At 45.7% G+C, this 23,932-nt stretch overlaps 1 protein-coding gene across 3 annotated transcripts in view; it reads left to right on the forward strand.

The window, feature by feature from the left end:
• myo1ea (myosin IEa) overlaps nucleotides 1-23,932 on the forward strand; it is a 157,413-nt gene that overhangs the window by 85,212 nt on the left and 48,269 nt on the right. For all 3 annotated transcript variants that reach the window (XM_078241408.1, XM_078241409.1, XM_078241410.1), the window contains exons 10-16: nucleotides 2,183-2,379; nucleotides 6,359-6,439; nucleotides 7,574-7,660; nucleotides 10,869-10,955; nucleotides 14,477-14,644; nucleotides 20,694-20,779; nucleotides 21,447-21,528. In XM_078241408.1, the coding sequence (XP_078097534.1) occupies nucleotides 2,183-2,379; nucleotides 6,359-6,439; nucleotides 7,574-7,660; nucleotides 10,869-10,955; nucleotides 14,477-14,644; nucleotides 20,694-20,779; nucleotides 21,447-21,528 (788 nt within the window). The remainder of the gene's footprint in view (nucleotides 1-2,182; nucleotides 2,380-6,358; nucleotides 6,440-7,573; nucleotides 7,661-10,868; nucleotides 10,956-14,476; nucleotides 14,645-20,693; nucleotides 20,780-21,446; nucleotides 21,529-23,932) is intronic.

Raw genomic sequence — 23,932 nt, forward strand, 5'->3', positions numbered from 1 at the left:
GAATCCCGACAGTGCAAAAGGAGACCATTCAGCCCATCGAGTCTGCGCCAACTCTCACCCAGGCCCTATCCCTATAACCCCACGCATTTACCCCACTAATTCCCCTAACCTATATATCTTGGGACACTAAGGGGCAATTCAGTGTGGCCAATCCACCTAACCTGCAAATCTTTGGACTGTGGGAGGAAACCAGAGAACCCAGAGGAAACCCACGCAGACACGGGGAGAACGTGCAAACTCCACACAGTCAGTGACTCGGGGCCGGAATTGAACCCGGATCCCTGGCACTGTGAGGCGGCAGTGCTAACCACTGTGCCACTGTGCCATTGATCACATGGCTGTTTGTGGGATCGTGCTGTGAACTGGTATCTTCCTTACATTTCAACAGTTGGTATAGTTCAACGATGCTTTATTAGATTCAAAGCAGTTTGGGATGTGCTAAGGTCAGGCACTACATAAACGCAGGCTCTTTTTAATCATTGGAGACACAGCACACCATTTCAAATCTCCCGGCACACCGTATTTTCAATCTAATACAACTGCATTTAATTCTTAAGTGGCTTCAATCCAAATCCAAATTGGACTATAATTCATTTAATGAGCAACACGTGAATTGTCCCTTTAAAGAGTGCAAGTGGTGAGGCCCAGAGCTGTGAGCGCGGTTCTCCAGCAGTCTGTGAATTCTAATCACTCCTCGGTAATTAAGTTCATCTGTGGCTGAGAGTCAGAAGCTTTGAAAGGTTGAGATTGCCAATCCGATCCTTGAAGGCAGGAATTGCCAGAATCCAAGCACCCCGGGATTGCCAAATAACGAGAAGTGCCAGGAATTGTACCTTCGGCAGATTGAGGCTGATGAGATTGTGATTGTTGAGCTTTTGTGTACTGGAGGACGTGATTTCCCCCAATTATCTGCTCGCTTGGCTGGATGACACAAGCTCAGGGAGGCACCAATAGACCCTCCTGGTACCACACCCAAGCTGCATCCTTCAAGTGTGAGCCCATCCAGTTAGTGTAAGCCATGCCCAACGCCCACGCGTAGCCGTTAGTCTAGACAGGAACCATTGGTTGGATCAGCTCAGAGCAATGGGACACTAAGGCCCCATCTCCACCACAGCCATAGCAAGGTTCTCGAGGTTCAGTCGGATCGAGCGTGAGCTTCCACACAGACCATTCCGTATGTGCACTGGACTAATCATGGAGCTGTTTTCTGATAGCTCATGTTACATTTCACAAGGTCTTTCCTTGTTGTTATTCTTTATAAATCACTGGTTAGGCCCCGGTTGGATTACTGTGTCCAATCCTGTGCACCCACACTTGTAGGACAGATGTCAAGGTCTTTGAGAGCGTGCGGAGGAGATTTACTGGAATGGTGCCAGAGATGATGGTCTTCGCTTATGTGGAGAGACTGATAAAGCAGGAATTGTTCTCCTTAGAGCAGAGAACATTGGGGGAAATTTAATACAGATGGACAGAACTTTTGAAGGGCTTTCATCGAATCATTAAGGAGAAACTGTTTCCATTGGCAAGATGGTCAATAACTAGAGGGCATGGATTTAAGGTAATTGGCAAAAGAGCTAGCTGATATGAGAAGAATTTTGTAGTGCAGTGAGTTATAATCTGGAATTCACTGCCTCAAATGGTGGTGGAAGCAGATTCAATAGTAATTTTCAAAAGGGAATTGAATATACAATTGAGAATGTGCAAGGTTATGGGGAAAGAGCAGGCGAGTGGGACTAATTTAATAGCTCTTTCATAGGGCTAGGACAGGAACAATGGGCTGAATGGCCACCTTCTGTGCTATATGGTTCAATGTATCCCATAGAATCCCTATAATGCAGAAGGAGGCCATTCGGCCCATCGAGCCTGCACTGACTCTCCAAAAGAGCATCTTACCCAAGCTAATTTAGCATGGCCAATCCACCTAACCTGCACATCTTTGGACTGTGGGAGGAAACCAGAGCACCCGGAGGAAATCCATGCAGATGTAGGGGAAGAATGTGCAGACAGTCACTCAAGGCCAGAATCGAACCTGGGTCCTTGGCGCTGTGAGGCAGCAGTGATAACCACTGTGCCACCCTGCTGTCCCCAGCGATGATGATAATTTGAGTGCACCCGCTAACTATCGAGTGAACAGAACTTCTCAATTGAGCTAACAAATGACTCTAACGTATTTGCCCCACAGTCCTGGCATTCCCAGCTTTCCTACTCGGCATCGATCAAGAGCGATTGAAGGAAAAGTTGACAAGCCGAAAAATGGACAGCAAATGGGGAGGAAGGTCTGAAAGCATCAACGTAACATTAAATGTGGAGCAGGCCTGTTACACGAGGGACGCACTTTCCAAGGCTCTTCACTCACGCATCTTTGACTATTTGGTAGATGTAAGTACAGTGGGAACCTTTGTCTCTGCACAGAGACTAATGTGGCTTCTAATGATCAGAAAATTAGATCATCCTGTTAAATATTCAAAGAGACAGTAGCCTTGTATGTTGGCACGGTTCAACATTGCTTCCCTGGTGGGCCAGTGTAGCCGCTTTGAGACATCCTTGCCACTGTAAATCAGCAAATAGGCTGTTAAAAAGTGCTTGAAATGTTGGGTGAACAGCAATGAACATTGAATAGAATCTCTACCGTACATAAGGAGGCCCATTGAGCCTGCACTGACAACAATCCCACCCAGGCCCTATCCCTGTAACCCCACGTAGTCATCCTGCTAATCCCCCTGACACTAAGGTGTGTCCACACCCAGGCCCTATCCCCCTAAACCCACGAGTTACCCTGCTAATGCCCCGAGGCTGGAATTGATCCCGGGTCCCTGGCGCTGTGAGGCAGCAGTGCTAACCGCTGTGCCACCGTGCCACCCTTGTAGTAAGTTTTTATATATAGGTTACTAATGCATCTGTGAGTGTATTTATTTCACACAGACAGACACCCAAGGAAGTGCTTTGAACAAAGAGGAACCCCCCAGACTGTTCTTTCTCTCCAGCTGAATCCCAGAAACTAATTGAAGTGCTTTTTATTGGACTGCGTTCTTTTGTATTTTATTTGCCCACCCAACAATTGCGGAAGTTTTTTTTAACCACATGTGCTCTGTTGTTACTGCCACACAAGTAAGCTTGTTAGACAGCACTCTGACAAGAACAATACTCTCTTCACTAAGTTTCTCATGGTGCCAAGCACCTCATTGACATAAAAAAATACTCATCAGAAACAGAAGAGGGAATGCAATGAACAATCAGGTTCCTGCAAATAAGTGTATAATATTTGATTTTGAATCTAATATGTTAGGACCTGGACAGCAGTTACAGGAATATAGGAGCAGGAGTAGGCCATTCAGCCCCTCAAGCCTGCTCCCCCATTTGACTAGATCATCTGTCAACCTCAATGCCATTCTCCCGCACTATCCCATATCCCTTGATATCTTTAATATCTAAAAACCTATCAATCTCTGTCTTAAGTGTACTCAATGACTGAATCTCTGAGGTAGAGAATTCCAAAGATTCACTACCCTCTGAGTGAAAAGATTCCTCCTCATCTCAGTCTTAAATGGCTTGCCCCATATCCTGAGACTGTGTCCCCCTGGTTCTAGACAACACGCAACACCACCACCCGCCAACCCCCCCCCCCACCCCCAAATTAGTGGACGTACACTAATGTTTTCTCATCAATATCTTTCCCTTCCCTCCAGAAAGTGCAGCATCTAGCTGGGTATCCCATCCTTGTCCTCATCCACACCCCATCTCCTCCGCATCCACACCCACCTTCACTCCCCCAAACCCCCTCACTCTTCATGTGTGAGCCTAGACCACAGGCGTCAGCAGACTACCGAGCCAAGGATGTGTTACAGCTGACCCCCGCCAAGGATGTGTTACAGCTGACCCCCGCCAGGGATGTGTTGCGCTGACCTCATTCCTGTCTGTAGTCAATGCCCAAACTGCTCACTTTCCAGTTTGTGTCACTGGATCCCAGTCAGATCACTTTCCTCCTTCAGCTGCTGGGATCAGCTAACTCCAAGGCAGACTGACCCTTCTGAATAATTTCTTGGAAGATGTTTAACTGATTTTCTTTTCTGGAGGGAGAGGTTGTAGGATCGAAGCTTAATCTTATTGGCCAACGTTCCCATTTATTTAACACTGTCTCTTGCCAATGCAAGATGGCTGCCAAGACCAGTCTGCACATTCGCATTGGTGGTCCACGCGTGCGGAGGAATCCAGTGACATCTCTCTGCTGCACCCAGTCTGTCAGTACCACCTGCACATGTGTCAATGGCCTCACCACACAAGCACGGTAACCCTCTCCTCCTCACCCCAACCCCTCCTTCACCTCACCTCATCCCCTCAACCTCCTCAAACCATCCCACTTATTCTCCTCAACCCAACCCCCTCCCTTCTCCTCATCCCATCCTTGTTCTCATCCACAACACATCCCCACCGCATCTTCACTCCTTCTCCCTCCTCAACCTTACTGCATTGTCCTCCCCTTCACCCCTTCTCATTCCCCTTCTCCTCCTCACCCTAACCGCCTCCTCCTTATCCTCATGCCCTCCTTACCCTCATCCTCTCCTCCTTACCCTCGTCCCCTCTTCCTCCTCCTCCCTCCTCAACCTTACTGCATTGTCCTCCCCTTCACCCCTTCTCATTCCCCTTCTCTTCCTCACCCTCATCCCCTCCTCCTTACCCTCATCCCCTCTTCCTCCTTCTCCCTCCTCATCCTTACCGCATTGTCCTCCCCCCTCCGTCCCTCTCTCTGTCCACTTCATCCCCTCTCATTCCCCTTCTCCTCACCCCATTCCCTCCTCCTTTTCACCCTATCCCCTTCCCCTCCTCACCCTAACCCCTTCCTCCTTACCCTCAGTCCCTCTTCCTCTCCCCATCCCCCTCCTTACCCTCAGATCCATCCTTCTCCTCTTCACCCATCCCCCTCCTCCTCCTCACTCCCATAACCCTCCACCTTACTCCATCACCCTCTTGCCCCCCTACTCTTCCTCACTCCATCTCCCTTCCTTCCCTTCACTCCGTCAAACCCCCTCCTCCGTAAGCTCCTCGCCGGGCTTCCATTCAGAGTGACGCAATGAAGTAGAACACTAGAACTGAGCGTGTGTGATATTGGTAACAAAGCCAACCTTTCTTTCGTTTTAAACTCCTCTTGTGACCGAGTGAACATCATAAGCAGTGAAGGAGTCAAATGGAGTTGGGAGATTTTCTGAGGGGGTGTTCTTGTGTCCAGTATTTAGAGCACTTTGATTGAACATGTGGCTGCCTCTGCCCATTCACACCAATTTTTTATTAGCAATGACAGCTCTGGGTCAATGTTCTGCCAAGCAAGTCATGCAAGTTAATAGTTTGATTCAGTTTGCGAGTTACCTGATTTCCATTGGGTTGAGAGTGGGAATGCAGCATTCTCACCCCCCGATGCCCCTTGCAGTTCAACAGCTGTCTGCATGGACTGAGATTCATGCATGAGTAGGAAGGAATGGTTGTATAGATTCATGTACCTCTAGAGAGAAAATATGGGGCCAGTGCGGACGGGAAGCCAAATAACTTGTACCGATAGCAGTCCAAAGATGTGCGGGTTAGGTTGATTGGCCATGCTAAAATTGCCCCTTAGTGTCCTGAGATGCGTAGGTTAGAGGGATTAGTGGATAAAATATGTAGGGATATGGGGATAGGGCCTGGGTGGGATTGTGGTCGGTGCAGACTTGATGGGCCGAATGGCCTCTTTCTGTACTGTAGGGTTTCTTTCTACGGTTTCTAGCTTATTAATATTCCTTACGTAATACAGTTTGCCTATCGTAGAATCCCTAAAGTGCAGGAGGAGGCCATTCGGCCCATCAAGCCTGCACCAACAACAATCCCTCCCAGACTCTATCCCAATAACTCCATGTATTTACCCTGCTAATCCCGCTGACACCAAGGGGGAATTGAACATGGCCAATCCACCTAACCTGCACATCTTTGGACTTATATTAATGACTCTGCTGATAACTTTGTTCCTTGTAGCCTCCTCCGAGCAAGATTCCATTAGGATGGCCTCAACATTACCCGTTTCAAACAAAAGCTTTTAAATCAGTAGAAGATTGCTAAAGGGTGTTTGTCATCTGTTAACATTTTTAATGGCGCCTCGTGATTAGCTTTTAAACGTTTTTATTCAGATGTGTAAAGGTTGAAGCTGAACTGTATGATGATGTCTGTACATTCACTTTGAAATTCCATTCTACGCTATATTGTCGAAGATGATTTTTATTAATACCAGACCGAGGAATTTCATACCAAAGTGGTAACTAAACTGTACAACGACATTTCAACTCCAAAATATTTTCCCGCAACATGTGTAGTCACAGTTATTTTGTATTTTTTCCAGTCTATTAACAAAGCCATGGAGAAAGACCATGAGGAGTACAACATTGGCGTCCTAGACATCTACGGCTTTGAGATTTTCCAAGTACGGCTTTAGTTTATTGGTTTCGAACTGCTTTAGTACCATTTATTTATACATTTCTGGTCATGTTAATTTCAACATCAAACAGAAATGAAATCACCCAAATGACTTCTAATTCTTCTTGGAAGTGTTTCAATGCACTTTAGTGAAAGATATGTTCTTTAAAGTACTTGTATCTGTTGTGAATTCCAATAAATGCTGGCATTACCTCTTAGGGCAGGAAACTATTAATGATATTAGTAGATGAACACTTGGTGCATTTGTGTGATATCCCTTTATTTCCCCCTTTTTTAAACGCGGGAGTTTTTTTTATTCATTCATGGGCCATGGGCCTCGCTGACTGGGCCAGCATTTATTGCTCATCCCTACTTGCCCTTGGAGGGCAGTTGAGAGTCAACCACATTGCTGTGGCTCTGGAGTCACATGTAGGCCAGACCAGGTAAGGACAGCAGATTTCCTTCCCTAAAGGACATTAGTGAACCAGATGGGTTTTTACAACAATCAACAATGGTCAGTAGATTCTTAATTCCAGATTTTTTTTACTGAATTCAAATTTTACCATCTGCCGTGGCAGGATTTGAACCCGGATCCCCAGAACATTAGCTGAGCTTCTGGATTAATACTCTAGCCACTTGGCCATCACCTCCCCAAGTTTCACTAGTTTTTTTTATTCATTCGTGGGACATGGGCGCCCCTGGCTGGCCAGCATTTATTGCCCAACCCTAGTTGTGCCCTTGAGAAGGTGATGGTGAGCTGCCTTCTTGAATCGCTGCTGTCCATTGGCTGTGGGTTGACCCACAATGCCGTCAGGGAGGGAATTCCAGGATTTTGACCCAACGACTGCAAAGGAACGGCGATATGTTTCCAACTCAGGATGGCGAGTGGCTTGGAGGGGAACTTGCAGGTGGTGGTGTTCCCATGTATCTGCTGCCCTTGTCCTTTTAAATGGAAGTGGTCATGGGTTTAGAAGGTGGGTTTAAATGGGTTAATGCCACTTCTAAAGCAACAGAGAATTGCTGGACCCAGACCTGCTGCTTGACCCGTCAGTATAACTAATGCTCATTTCTAAGCCTCACTGAAAGCTCTTGTATGCTGCCACTGTCTCCATTTTTAAGATGTTCTCCTCTGTATTTGCAGAAAAATGGCTTTGAGCAGTTTTGCATCAACTTTGTGAATGAGAAGCTGCAGCAGATATTTATTGAGCTCACTCTGAAAGCTGAGCAGGTACGGCCGACTGTTCTAATTTATTTATCGAGTTTAAAGAAGCCCATTCGCTTAGACGGACCCTTTTATTCAAACGAATTCATTACAATGTCAGGCTGCGTTTCCATATAACTTATTCATGCCCTCTGGTACGCTCCAGAAATATATCCAAGACATTTGCATTTTTATAATGAAGGTGCAGCAGCTAGCTTGGGAGATAAGCCCTTGAATGATGTGGTACTGTTCCAGGCTCACGAGGCTAAATAGCCCACTTCTGTTCCCACATCCCCCATTATTTAATCTGTAATCCTATTTCATGTAAGGGTTTGGCTATTGGAATATACTTTTGTTTTGCTTGGCTGTATAGTTGAAGCGTGACTGATACCGGAAACTTGGAGAATGAAGGTTCATCTATTTATATAAGATCACCTGGACGAGCGGATTATATTACAGCCCTTAACTATTTTATACCCGACGCTTACTTTCCACAAAACAGGCAGCTTTACTTCTGTGCGTACCAGTTATGTGCAACTTTATAGAAAAACTAGATTCTCTCTCATCTGTTTCGGTTTAATTCTTGTCCATTTTCTATGCAAGGAAGATTAGCACAAATTTTCATACACGCACGCACCCTGTTATTATTTTGGATTACCGGCACCCGCAAGATTTTGGATAAAAGCAAACTACTGCGGATGCTGGAATCTGAAACCAAAAGAGAAAACGCTGGAAAATCTCAGCAGGTCTGGCAGCGTCTGTAAGGAGAGAAAAGAGCTGATGTTTCGAGTCCAGATGACCCTTTGTCAAAGCTAAAAGGCACAGAAAGTGGGAGATATTTATTTTGACCATTTACACCCTTTTATTCTCTCTATGGGCTGCCATTAGCAGCCTTTCCCCTGGTTTCTGTCGCCATGACTCATCTTTCATTCCCTCCCCCTGCAGTATAAATATCTCCCACTTTCGATGCCTTTTAGCTTTGACAAAGGGTCGTCTGGACTCAAAACTTCAGCTCTCTTCTCCTTACAGATGCTGCCAGACCTGCTGAGATTTTACAGCATTTTCTCTTTTGGGATCTGCAAGATTTTGCACTTTACGAAATGTGTAGTCTGGAAACAACTGTTGGAATAGCTACAGACAAATACTTAATATATTCACACAATGGGGCGGCACGGTAGCACAGTGGTTAGCACTGCTGCTTCACAGCTCCAGGGACCTGGGTTCAGTTCCCGGCTCGGGTCACTGTCTGTGTGGAGTTTGCATATTCTTCCTGTGTCTGCGTGGGTTTCCTCCGGGTGCTCCGGTTTCCTCCCACAGTCCAAAGATGTGCAGGTTAGGTTAATTGGCCATGCTAAATTGCCCCTTAGTGTCCCGGGATGCATAGGTTAGAGGGATTAGCGAGTAAATATGTGGGGATATGGGGGTAGGGCCTGGGTGGGATTGTGGTCGGTGCAGACTCGATGGGCCGAATGGCCTCTTTCTGCACTGTAGGGTTTCTATGATTCTAATGTCCAATATTTGTCCAATGGTAGCATTAACCCATTTATTTAAAATGATCATATAAATGTATTCAACTTTCATCCATGATTAATTCTAGCCTGAAATATCTAATAATATAATTAGTTTTGGAGTTTATGATGTAACTGGAAGATTTTGGGTGACAGAGCACTCCTTAAAACTTTTATCCATTCAACATTCATGTTGACTTTAAAGCAAGTTTTAAAAAATAATTGTAACTAGTGTTCAATATAAGCACTTCAATTAGATCAGAACTTTCTAATTTTCAGGAAATAAACCCATTCTGTCATCATAAGTCCACAACTAAGATACAGACTATTTTCTTCATTTAACTAGCTAAGGAACAACAAGGTTATACAGTATTCTGTCTGCCACTGACGCAATTATTTGATTACATATCTCATAGAATTATAGTATCACTACAGTGCAGAAGAGGCCATTTGGCCCATCAAGTCTACACCGATCCACCGATAGGGTGGATAGTAAGAGCCTTTTTCCTCGGATGGTGATGGCTAACACGAGGGGATATAGCTTTAAATTGAGGGGTGAGAGATATAGGACAGATGTTAGAGGTAGGTTCTTTACTCAGAGAGTAGTAAGGACGTGGAATGCCCTGCCTGCAGCAGTAGTGGACTCGTCAACATTAAGAGCATTCAAATGGTTATTGGATAAACATATGGATGATATTGGAATAGTGTAGATTAGAGGGGCTTTAGATTGGTTTCACTGGTCGGCGCAACATCGAGGGCCGAAGGGCCTGTACTGCGCTGTAATGTTCTATGTTCTCTGACAGAATATCTTAACAGGCCCTCTCCCCCATGTCCCCGTAAACTCACACACTTCCCATGGCTAAACCATCTTATATACACATCTTGGGACACTAAGGGGCAATTTAACAAGGCCAATCCACGTAACCTGCACATCTTTGAACTGTGGGAGGGAACCAGAGCACCCGGAGGAAACCCACGCAGACATGAGGAGAACATGCAAACTCCACATAGACAGTGAACCGAAGCCAGAAGGTCCCTAGCGAGGTGGGCAGCAGTGCTAACCACTGTGCCACCACTGGTGTCCGGAGGTGATGGCTGGAATTTTACCGGCCCGCCCGCCACGAGAATCGGAGCGGGCGGGGGCGGAGCATGGGAAAGTCCGTTGACCTTGGGCGGGATTTTATGGTCTCAGGATGAGCGAGGCTGGAAAACCCCACCCGATGAGTTTTCTCAGTTTTAACTGGTATTTACAAAGACCAAGACACCAAGCAATCCTCTGACTCAATGAACTTCTGAAAACTGTATTGGACGAAGGACTTCCATACAAATGACTGATATTCTCTGGACACTTCTGTGAATTAGCAAGTCAAAATAGTTTTTTTTACAGTTATAATTGATGAAAGTCAATTTTTAATTTGCATTATTTTATCAGAAGGCCATATAAAAAGAAATAATGCAGTAATGTTGCCTGTTCAATCCAAGAAGCAGCTTTGGTTTTTGTTATACTTAGCACTAGAAGGTTTCACCTTGATGAGAAAGACATTTATAAATATATCCTTGAGACTCAACACTTAGACAAAATTGGGGGGTTGCAGTCCTGCAACATCGGACACAGTGTTTCAATGAGTTCTGTTGCTATTCAGTGTCCTTTATTTCAGCTGCATTGCAACTAATATCTTTTCAGGCTGAATGAGTCATCTGTTATTGTGTAATTCCCATCTCCTTAGGAAGAATATGTGCAAGAGGGAATCAAATGGACCGCAATCGACTATTTCAACAACAAAGTAGTCTGTGACCTTATAGAGAACAAAGTTGTAAGTATTGGAACTGAGTCTTGTATATGTTCAGGGTGATGTCCAAATATATTAAACCGCATCTTCTTCAATGCTTCATTGTTCAGCAGCAAACACCATAGTGTGGCTTATATTAAAAAAAAGGACAACTGCTTTTTCCTTCAATCAGTTGTTGATTTTTCTTGAGGTTTCCAATAAGATACTTCCCTTGCACTTTGATCCAGTTGCACAGTTACTCCTGCGTAAGATGTCAACATTTAAGAAAAGCTCCTTAATCTTCCTTTTAACCTTTCTCATGTTATGTGGGATCTTTCTCTGCAATGCTGGTATACCCTTCATATCAGCCATCATTTGTTTCTCTTTACTCCTCTTCCTTAATCTATTTTACAATGATAAATCTCCTGGCTATTTTTGATCATGTAACCTTTTCCGATTGTTATTGGCTTTTTATTGGCTACTGGTTATTAGATCCTGGTAGCCAAGCGCCTACTGCTGTGGTAACTGCTGTTTTTTAGTTTTGAGTGCTGTGACTGGTCCATGGGAGAACTGTGACTGGAAAATAAATCTACCATTGGTCTGTGGTTACTGTCTAACTTTAACCAAGGAAGAACTTTGTAGTGATATAGGTGACACCACATTTTTAAACAATTATTTCACGGGATGTGGACTTTGCTGGCTCGACCAGCATCTTTGGCCCATCCCTAGTTGCCCTTGTAAACGTAATGACAAGCTTCTTTCTTGAACCGCTGCAGTCCCTAAGGTGTAGGTACACCCACAGTGCTGTTAGACAGGGAGTTGCAGGATATTGACTCAGTGACAGTGACAAAACAGCGATATATTTCCAAGTCAGGATGATGAGGGAAACCTGCAGATAGTAGTGTTCCCAGATATCTATTGCTGTTGTCCTTCGAGATGGGAGTGGTCATGGGTTTGGAAAGTGCTGCCTAAGGAACCTTGGTGAGTTCCTGCAGTGGCATGGCTGCCACTGTTCATTTTTGTTATTCATGGGACATGGGCGTTGCTGGCTGGTCAACATTTATTGCTCAACCCTAGTTGCCCTTGGAGGGCAGTCAAGAGTCAACCACATTGCTGTGGCTCTGGAGTCACATGTAGACCAGACCAGGTAAGGACGCCAGATTCCTTCCCTAAAGGACATTAGTGAACCAGATGGGGTTTTCCATTGACAATTGACAATGGTTTCATGGCTATCTTAATTCCAGGTATTTTTTATTGAATTCAACTTCCAACACCTGCCGTGGCGGGATTCGAACCCAGATCCCCAGAACATTAGCTGAGGACTAATAGTCTAGCGATAATACCACTAGGCCATCACCACTCGTGGTGGAGGGATTGAATGTTTTTTGGAATGAAGTGAGCTGCTTTGTCCTGGATGGAGTCGGGCTTCTTGAATGTTGTTGGAGGTGCACTCATCCAGGCAAGTGTTGAGTATTCCATCACACTCCTGACTTGTATGTTGTGTACGGTGGAAAGGCTTTGGGGAGTCAGGAGGTGAGTTACTCGCTACCTGAAGCAGAAGAAGGATAACCATACGGAATTATCATTAGGAGGGAAAATGAACTAAAATGTATTTGTATAACTCTTAGTGGCGCATACAAAAACAGACGAGTTGAAAGTGATGGTAAGTAGGAGACTAATAGACATCCTGGTAATTACTGAAACCTAACTAAGGAAGAGAATGAGTGGGGTACAAATTTACGAGGCTCTGTTTACTTACGGCAGGGAGGTGGCATGGTTTATCACTGAGAGGAAGGAACTGGAAACTGGCACAAAGCCCATTTGGGTGGATCTGAAAGATAGAAAAGGGATAAAGTTAATAGCAGGAAGATGCCAAAAGGTCACCACATCGCAATGGTTGGATTACTGCAAAGGGAGGTTGAAACAGTTGCTATTACAGCTGTAACGGGAAATTTTACCCATCCTGACATGGACTGGGACTTCATCTGTACTCATAAAGGTTTACTGAATTCTGTCAAGAGTCTATCCTCAAAGAGCAAATGAGGAAGCGATCAAATAAGGAAAACCAGAGAAAATGAAGTTTGCGTCACGGTGGCACAGCACTACTGCCTCACAGCGCCAGGGATCCAGGTTCGAATCCGGCCTCAGGTGACTGTCTGTGTGGAGTTTGCACGTTCTCCCCGTGTCTGCGTGGGTTTCTTCCGGGTGCTCCGGTTTCCTTCCACAGGTCAAAGATGTGTAGGTTAGGTAGATTGGCCATGCTAAATTGTCTCTTAGTGTCCCAAGATGCGTAGGTTAGTGGGATTAGCGGGGTGAATATGTGGAGTTACGGAGATAGGGCAGAAAGGAGGGCATGGGTGGGATGCTCTGTCAGAGAGGCAGTGCAGACTAGATGGGCCAAATGGCTTCCTTCTGCACTGTAGGGATTCTATGATTCCAAGTTCAAGAAGCTGGAAAGATGAGCAGATGAGAAGAATAAGGTGGAAAATATAAAAGATAAAGTGTTGTTTGTCAGGAGCCAATGATGGATACTGAGGGGAATAGGAGTATTTACCAATATCGATGGTGTCTGTAATTATGGAACAGGCAGAATAACAAAACTTTATTTCATGGCTCATCTTGCCCATGAAGAGTGAGGAACTCCTGAGTTGAAAGGGGTACATAAAAGAGGGAGCAGTCTGCTAAACCTTGCCATCACAAAGTCAGTCATGGTAGAAAGGAAGCAGGGTACATTAATGCCAATGGATCCAGTGGTGGAGTTGCCCTCGAGAAGGTCACAAATACCTTCAATGCTGACAGGAATCAGTTAACATGCCAAAGAGGCAAATGTGTCAGCCATCTTTAGAGAAGAGGCACAGGATGTGGGCAAAATCAATTGAGATCTTGATGAGGGATGTTATGAGGGATCATCGAGAATGACAATTAGTGATTAGAGAGAGCCAGCAGTCTCAGAATTTTCAGGCATTTGGAGAGATTGAAGAAAATCCTTCTGGTGGACACATGGTTCAAAGACTAGAGGGTTTAAAGTATAATATCAAGAGGAAATTTGAAATTCAGGCTACTTTTTAGTAAAAGGTGATAGATTTGTGAAACGCATTTAAAAAGACTGTGGCAGGGTTTGATTCATTCATAGGACATGGCATCATTGGCTGCTCAGCATTTATTGCCCATCCCTAGTTGCCGTTGGAGGGCGATTAAGAGTCAACCACATTGCTGTGGCTCTGGAGTCACATGTAGGCCAGACCAGGTAAGGACAGCAGATTTCCTTCCCTAAAGGATATTAGTGAACCAGATGAGTTTTTCCAACAATCGACTATGGTCATCAGTAGATTCTTAATTCCAGATATTTTTTTATTGAATTTAAATTCCACCATCTGCTGTGGCGGGATTCGAACCCGGGTCCCCAGGACATTAGCTGAATTAATAGTCGAGCGATAATACCACTAGGCCATAGCCTAACCATGAGCTGCAGATAGTATCAAATATGTACCATTTTGATAAGTAATGCTGGCCATTAAACTGTTTGGTCATTTTGTTATGTTATAAGAGTGTGTATTTATTCACAGAATCCACCCGGCATTTTGAGTATTTTGGATGACGTCTGTGCGACAATGCACGCTACGGGGGAAGGGGCAGATCAGACACTGCTGCAGAAGTTACAGATGCAAATTGGAACCCATGAGCACTTCAACAGCTGGAACCAGGGTTTCATCATTCATCATTATGCCGGCAAGGTAACTAAACACGGTGGCAATTGGAATCACTGTCCAATGTTTACTCCAAGTCTTTAGACAGATGCTACCTGAGTGCCTCTCGTGTTGCTGTGACCAGAATTAGGCACCATTTCACTGATGTCCAGATATTGAGAATCATGGATAAAGGTCTAAGCCTCAAGGTCAGGCCCATCAAAACCCGGGGGGGAAGAAAGATGAGAATAAACATGATGTTGCGGATTAGGTCACAGCAAGTCTGGGATTTCAAACCAGGAACTCCCGCTTTATCCCAAATAATTTCCGATTAAAACTAGGTTCAGACAGTGCAAACGCTGCTGTCAAATTCATGAGAGACATTGTACAAGTTTATTAATTTATTCTCATACTTGGTTAGTTTGTAGTTTGCACAGCCCTGATGTGTAAATGTTTTTTTCGCTCTCTTCCCCCAAATTGGCATCTTCTGAAGGTGAGCAGACCTCCTTATCAATGAAGAAGTTAGGTATGCAAACTATAAAGAATTAGCATTTACAAGTAAGTTCCAGACACCCAAACTTCTTGAAGAAGCATCAGGCCTGTAGCTGCGTGAGGGGCTAATCCATGTGTGCAAATTAATGAAGGAGTCCATTTACTTAATCTTGCTGGAAAGAAAGACACGTTGCTGAAGCTTTTCATCTTGCACTCATCCGGACAAATGCAAGAATAACAAATTACAAAGGAGCACAACAGTGTATACTAAAGGAGAAGAGGGTTGGCAATTCGACTTTGATTGGGTGAGGTATTGTCATGGTAAAAGTGAGGGGCTGTAGGCTCCCCTTGCATCCGGGTAATTCAATAAAGGGCAAGGATGGAAGGTATCTCTTTTGTTTGTGGTAGACCGGACACATTTTAAGTTCAAAAGTGGCAGCCTTTCACCCATCAACGAGTCTGCATGATACAGACAATGATATAACCAGGATAGCAGGATAACTTTGACACTATTTCTGTTTTGAGCTTGCCATTTACAAAATTGGTGGTCAGGCAAATCTTATAGCAGATGGAGCTATATGAATCCCAACGTATCATCTGGGGGTGGAACGATGGCACAGTGGTTAGCACTGCTCCCTCACAGTGGCAGGGACCCAGGTTCGATTCCCGGCTTGGGTAATTGTTTGTGTGGAGGTTGCACATTCTCCCCATGTCTGCGTGGGTTTCCTCTGGGTGCTCAGATTTCCTCCCACAGCCCAAAAGACGTGCTGGTAAGGTGCATTGACCCGAACAGGTGCCGGAGTGTGGCGACTTGGGGAATTTCACAGTAACTTCATTGCAGTGTTAATGTAAGCCTTACTTGTGACTAATAAATAAAGCTTTAACCTTAACGTATAAGAAATGTGCACATGATAGGAGGTTAGGGCTCATCTAATCAAAGACAATTTTCTTGTGCAAACCAATAGAAATATTAGCCAGCGCTGGAATTAGAGGGGATGCCACGCCTACACCATCTATTTGTCATTAAAACTGAACTTGATAGTGTGAATTGCTACGTTCATAATGTAAGAATATGAGATTCCGAAAATGACAGTGCACCTAGACTGCTATATGTATCAAAAATGTGGATATTTCTTAAAAACCTAGGGTGGATTTTTCCGACCACGCTCGCCCCAAAGCCGGAAAATCCCGCCCGAGGTCAGCGGACCGTTGCATGTTCCATGTCCGGCCGGCTACGATTCCCATGGCGAGCGGGACGGTAAAATTCCACCCCTACACTTGCCATTATCTAACCATGACTCCCTGTTCTTTACCTTTCCTACCACAACACTACTCTGCACCAGGCCTTACCACTTGTGTGGTAAGTTATAAAACAACATGGGCGGGATTCTCCGACCGCGCTCGCCCAAAAACCGGAGATTCCCCCGCCCGACTTCAATGGACCTTTACATGTTCCACCGCCCCCCCCCCCCCCCCCCCCCCCCCCCCCCCCACCCAGCCGCCAGAATTCCAATGGAGAGTGGGAGAATTCCGGTGCATATGTCCGAAATTGTACTACCTGCTTGCCTCTTGTATTGCATTGTTCTGATTCGAATGCTTCCTTTTACTCTCTCATATAGTAAGTGATTGTTGCCTTATCAGGGTGTACAGATGGTCCAGTCCCCGACGAATGAATTTATTGGCAATCAGTATTTACCAGAAAAGTTTTTCGAAATTGTTGAAGAACCACACAAGCTCTGAGTGGGGGAATTCCAGAGCCATTGTGCATCCGGCAGACGGGATAATGCAAAAACTACTTATTAATGCAGCCCAATCCTGATAACCATCTAGCTTTGTTTGTGAAGAAATTTTCCGCTTGGATCATGAGGACCAGAAGCAGCCAGTCTCATTTCTCATTTAGCCAGCAGTGCCCCACCTAATCAAAAACAGGAAATGCTCCGCAGTTAAAGCTCAACAGCTGAGTATTGCGCAGCCCACTAGCACAGAAGGTTTCAAGGTCAAGGTTTGATGGACTGGACACTGGATGGAAAGCATCTCCCCCGTCACCTCCTCCCGTTTTCCCAATTCTCAAATGGGTAACGTTCCAGCGAAGGACAAAGAAAATGCCTCAAAGACACTCTCGGCTGCAGAGACACGAATGACTGGGAGGACCTCGCTACTAATCGTACAAAATGGCGACAACCTATCTACCAGGCTGCATCACGCTTTGAGCCACAATGATTAGATGGAGCACCGGCAGAGAGGGAAAGATCCGGCACTCCAGATCCCCTACCTCATGGGGACATCCTGTCCCATGTGCCCAAAGGCCTGAGGGTCAAGAGTTGCCTGTTCGGTCACATGAAGAAACCTGCGACCTTGAGTAAATGCCATCCTCAAATCGAGGGACAGCGACGATACCGACTGGCAGCACTTTTCAGATCCTCGGGTCTCCCACGCCTCGTTACCACTGTCAGTGAGAACGGAAAATTTGGCGTACAGCCGAATCTCCACACCGGCGAGACTGGAGAATATCAGCCGTGGGCGAGGTTGGAGAAATCCAACCACTATCAGCCTCCACTGCCTCCGGAATTAAGCTAGAATCTCCATCCCAATTTGGTAGCGTGTTCTTTTATCTCTTCATTCTTCCTTTCTCCAATCGACCTTCAGTGATGTTCTGATACTTAATACCTGAACGGATTACTGCTGCAAGAACGATTTAAGGGCCAATAATTGGTTCCATGATTCGGAACATTGGTTCAAGGCACAGGTGGAGCCCCCTCTCCCCCTGACGGTGCACTTGCACCTACATTAGAATGTATCTGCCTATAGAGCACAATGGTATTACGAAGGGTAAAGAAAGGCTCTATATGATCATAGAATGGCCCAAAGTGCTCTATAACCAATTAAGTATTTTTTAAGCGGAAATCTGAAATTAGAAGAAAATCACCTCCCGAATCAACAAAGAACAATACAGCACAGGAACAGGCCCTTCGGCCCTCCAAGCCCGCGCCGCTCCCCGGTCCAGGATTGAATCCTGAATCCAGGATCCCCGCCCAATTTTCCAGCCTATCTACATCCTAATATCCTATCCACCGAGCTGTCCCTCACAGCTACGATGCTTTGTTCATCACAACCTATTAACTCACCCCCACCCCCCCATTCCAGACCATGTGATCTCCAGGGAGAGGCGAAAACCCAGAGTGAAAAACCCCAGGGCCAATATGGGGAAAGAAAATCTGGGAAATTCCTCTCCAACCCCCTGAGGCGATCGAAACGAGTCCAGGAGATCACACTGGCCCTGATCGGAAAATGCTTCCCAACCCTATTCATTTCCACTTCTGCTTTACGAACACCATCTGAATTCCCTGCCCCCGAGACAGGTTCCCAACTATCCGCAGTCTCGCTCTGTACTGGCACCAGCAAGATGATCATAGAATGAAGCCTTGAAACGAGAAACAAAGAACAATTAGCCCGCGCCGCTCCCTGGTCCAAACTAGACCACTCTTTTGTATCCCTCCATTCCCACTCCGTTCATATAGCTGTCTAGATATATATTCCCAGCGCATACATCACACGGATCCTTATGAAATGATGCAAACCTGAACGTTTCCTTTACACTTGGCTCAGTAATTCTCTACCTAGGGGTGTCTAAAAAGTGATTGGATAAATTGTAATCGTAGAATAAGAGGAGTTGAGTACATTAGAATTTCATTGGGTTAGAGTGAGAGGGATGCTGTTTAATGCATTATGATTCTATACAGAGGACGGCACGGTGGCGCAGTGGTCAGCACTGCTGCATCACAGCGCCAGGGACTCGGGTTCAATTCTGGCCTCGTTTTCTCCCCGTGTCTGCGTGGGTTTCCTCCGGGTGCTCTAGTTTCCTCCCACAGTCCAAAGATGTTCGGGTTAGGTTGATTGACCATGCTAAATTGACCCTAGTGTCAGGGAGATTAGCAGAGTAAATATGTGGGGTTATGGGAATAGGGCTTGTGATTGGTGCAGACTCGATGGGCCGAATGGCCTCCTTCTGCACTGTACGGACTCTATGGTTCTAATCTATGGTTCATAGTGGAAATGTGAAGTGATTTGCTAATATGTAGCATTGTTATTATTAGGTATATATACTGAATATATAGGTAATGGAAGGAGGTTACCTATTCTATAAATTTCAATACTCATATCCACCTTCTAGAATAAAGCGATGTCAGACTCATTTATAATTTATACTTGGGTCAGTTCGTGTTTGTTTGTCTTCTACAACTTGCATTTATGAAGCGTCTTTATAAACAGCATAATAAAACATCCTGAGGTCCTTCGTAGGTGCATTATCAAAATGAAATAGAGCAGATAAACAAAGAACAGTACAGCACAGGAAACAGGCCCCTGGGACCTCCAAAAGAGGCCAAAAGCTTGGTTTGAGAGAGAGGTTTTAAACACCATGTTAGAGAGAGGTTTAGGCCAGGAATTCCGGAGCTTAAGGCTCAGACTGCTGAGGACACTGCCACCAATACTGAAGCAATTCAAACTTGGGTGTGCTCAAGGGATCAGGGTTAGAGGAGTGTGCGTATCTCGGAGGGTTGGGAGGTGGAAGGTGATGACACAGAAAAGGAGTGAAGAGGTCAAGGGAGCGATTTGAAAACAAGGATGGGAATTTTTTAATCTAGGTGTTGCTTAACTGGGAGCCAGTGTAGGCAAGCAAGCACAGGGGTGATAGATAAATGGGACCGGGTGAGAGTTAAGACACAGGCAAAAGAGTTTTGGGTGAGGGTGGAGGATTGGAGGTCGAGCTGGGGTAGTGGAGACCGGAGGCACCGACCAACATCATCGATGAGGCTTCAGCAGCAGAGGAGCTGAACAGGGAGAGGTTGGACAGTGTTGTTGAGGCAGTCTTGGTAATGGTGCGTATGTGTGATCTAAAGCTCATCTTGAGGTCGAACACGACACCAAGGCAGTGAACAGTCTGCTTCAGCGTAGCCAGGGAGAGGGATGGAGCCAGTGGCCAGGAATCCGAGACTGACCATAATTCGTGTGATCGTCCCAAGGTTTAGTGAGAGGAAATTTATGCTCATTCATCGCTAGACGTCAGAAAAGCCGTCTCAACATTTCAGAGACAGTAGACGGATTGAGAGAGAGAGATGGTGGTAAAGGTACCATCAGTGTACGTGTGGATGTTGATGCAATCATAGAATCCCTACAGTGCAGAAGGAGGCTATTTGGCCCATCGAGCCTGCACCGACAACAATCCCACCCAGGCCCTTTCCCTGTAACCCCGCCTATCTACCCTGCTAATCCACCCGACACAATTTAGCATGGCCAATCCACCTGACCCGCAATCTTTGGACTGTGGGAGGAAACTGGAGCATCCGGAGGAAACCCACTCAGACACTGGGAGAATATACAAAACACCACACTAACAGTCACCCAAGGCTGGAATTGAACCCGGCTCCCTGGCACTGTGAGGCGGCAGTGCTAACCACTGTACCACCGTGCCGCCCCTTTCAGAAGATGTTGCTGAGGGCTAGGATTGTAACCATCAACTGAGATGGTTTTTTTTTAAAGTGTTGCTGCAAAAATCACTGGGCTGGAAGATAGAGTTCAAATCTTTCGATTTTCTTTTGGTGTCCAGGTTTCCTATAACGTGGAGGGGTTCTGCGAACGAAATCGAGATGTTCTTTTCACGGATCTAATTGAACTCATGCAGAGCAGTGAGTTGTAAGTGAAAGAGAAACTATTTGTATGAAAGCAAAATACTGCGGACGCTGGAATCTGAAACAGAAAATGCTGGAAAATCTCAGCAGGTCTGACAGCATCTGTGGAGAGAGAGAATAGAGCCAACGTTTCGAGTCTGGATGACCCAGATGGCTCTGGCGAAGAGTCATCGAAACGTTGGCTCTATTCTCTCTTTCCACAGGGGGAGGCACGGTGGCACAGTGGTTAGCACTGCTGCTTCACAGCTCCAGGGACCTGGGTTCGAATCCCAGCTCGGGTTGCTGTCTGTGTGGAGTTTGCACATTCTCCCCGTGTCTGCGTGGGTTTCCTCCGGGTGCTCCGGTTTCCTCCCACAGTCCAAAGATGTGTGCGCTAGGTTGATTGGCCGTGCTAAATTGCCCCTTAGTGTCCTGGGATGCATGGGTTAGTGGGTAAATATGTAGGGATATGTGGATAGGGCCTGGGTGGGATTGTGATTGGTGCAGACTCAATGGGCCGAATGGCCTCTTTCTGCACTGTAGGATTCTATGAGACCTGCTGAGATTTTCCAGCATTGTCAGTTTTTTTTGTTTGAGAAGCTACTTGTCAATGTGCATGGATTGTTTTGAGCTGATTGTGTGAAGCGCTGGCGTTGCTTGCATGTTTAATTGTATTTGTTGCTGCTTCACAGCCCTTTCATCCGTGCACTTTTCCCCGAAAGTCTACAAGCAGAAAAGAAAGGTCGGCCCACAACTGCAGGCAGCAAAATTAAGGTACTGAGAGTCACCAGAGTTCCTCACTAACTCTTCTTTGAGGATGCCAGCCATTGTTTAGCTTTAGCAACACATGTACCACGCTGAGCTGAGATAGAGCTCGATTCCCTCGCCTTTTCAATCCCATTCACAATGGTGTAATGACTTTAATCAGGCAATTGATGTGGGCCTGTTAGAATATAAACTCGCTAATTAAGAGCCTTCCATTTGATGTGTGTGTCAGCTGCGTTTAATTTTTTTGACCTAAGTTAATTTGATTTCATTTATTTGGTTGGATAACAAAAGATGTCCCTGATTAAGGGCCAAATTGATAAGCCAATCAGGGAGTCTCTTGCTTTGTATTTAACCAGGCGTGTCAGTTCCTCTGGGACTCCGAGTGTAGGCTGCTGACTGAAAGCACTCTGTATGCTGCTGTCAGACTTGTAAATAAAGGTATTTTGGTGAAGGGACGTCTGCCTCTGAGGGCTTATTACTAATGGGACAGTTCAGGACACCTGATGAAGAAGCGGCGCTCCGAAAGCTTGTGATTCCAAATAAACCTGTTGGACTTTAATCTGGTGTTGTGAGACTTCTTATTATGGTGGATGGTACTGTTACTGATCCAGTAACCCAGACTAATTCCCTGGAGGTGACGCCAAATTTTCTCATCCCAGCCGTGACGATGCCCGCCAATGTGGGGCCAAAGGTCCCCACCCCATGCGTTCAAATCCCACTGCGGCAGCTGGGGAAATCTAAATTCAATTAATAAAACCTGGGATAAAATACAAGCCTCATTGTTAATAATCATTAAACTATCGGATTGTTGTTAAAACCCATCTGGTTCACTCATGTGTCCTTCAGGGAAGGAAATCTGCAGCCCTTAGCTGGTCTGGCCTACCTATATGTGAGTCCAGACCATCAGCAATGTGGGTGACTCCTAACTGCCCTTTGAAATGCCCACACAGTTCAAGGACTATTAGAGATGACCTTGCCACCAATGCCCACATCCCAGGAAAGATTGTAAAATAAAAACCTTGTAATTCAATTGTATTATTGTTGACGATTGGCAAGTGGAGGCAAGGCTGTTCCTTCAGTAAGACAAAGAAATTCGAGAGTGGTTCTATTTTTGTAGGCTCCTTGCACTGTGGAAGCAGGGAAAGTTGGGAACTGGGAAAGGGAAACTGGGAAAGGGGTGGCACGGTGGCACAGTGGTTAGCACTGCGGCTTCACAGCGCAAGGGACTCAGGTTCGATTCCCAGCTTGGGTCACTGTCTGTGCGGAGTTTGCACATTCTCCCCGTGTCTCTGTGGGTTTCCTCCGGGTGCTCCAGTTTCCTCCCACAGTCTGAAAGACTTGCTGGTTAGGTGCATTGACCCGAACAGGCGCCGTAGTGTGGCGACTAGGGGAATTTCACAGTAACTTCATTGTAGTGGCAATGTAAGTCTTACTTGTGACTAATAAATAAAGAAACTTTAAAGTCCGACCTCCTAATTATATTTTCTTGTTGTTAAGGGCGAGGAAATAGAGCTGTGTCTCAATTCAGTTTGCCATCCTACCATTGAGTAAACCGTGTAAGCAAATTGTGCAGCAAGATTGCGAAAGGCAGTGACGATCAGGACACAAGCCACAAGATTCCCTCGGGCGAGATATGGCTCCATTAGCCACCTGTAACAAAAAGCCACAACAACAAGAGGTGGAACAGTGCACAAAAAGAACACCTCCAGCCTTGTCCAGTGAACCCTGGCTGCAATTAAACTCGCTCAAGCTTTGAAAAACACCGGGCTTGTTCATTCCACCCGGTTCTGTGACAACGTCATCAATTTCAATATCGTCAGTTTTTTTCCAGTAGTTGCCGGCTGGGTGCGAATTTATTCGTACACCACACAGGAATGCACCCATTGGTCTGTTTCTCCACATAATGGTTGTGGCGTTCCTCATGGGCAGACTGGCGCATTGTTAGTGTTCACTTATGATGTGGAGATGCCGGCATTGGACTGGGGTGGGCACAGTAAGAAATCTCACAACACCAGGTTAAAGTCCAACAGGTTTATTTGGAATCGCAAGCTTTCTGAGCGCTGTTCCTTGAAGGAGCAGCGCTCCGAAAGCTTGTGATTCCAAATAAAGCTGTTGGACTTTAACCTGGGTGTTGTGAGACTTCTTAGTGTTTACTTACTCAGAGAAAGCAGCTATGTCTGTCTTCAAGATCAATGTTCAGGTAATAATTCAGAGGATTATTGGAACAAATTGTTTCTATAGATTGACAGGTAAATCCTTGATTCCTGCAGAATCCTTGGGGCAGAAGTCAGGTATTTGACAGGAAAAAGATGAGCTCCCTTCCTTCTACACTTCTGACAGAAGGTTGGTTTAGCTCAGTCGGCTGGGCAAGCAGAGCGATGCTGACGGCGTGGGTTCAATTCCTGTCCCG

This window comes from Mustelus asterias, chromosome 24 (genome assembly GCF_964213995.1).
Source record: "Mustelus asterias chromosome 24, sMusAst1.hap1.1, whole genome shotgun sequence".
Taxonomy (NCBI): domain Eukaryota; kingdom Metazoa; phylum Chordata; class Chondrichthyes; order Carcharhiniformes; family Triakidae; genus Mustelus; species Mustelus asterias.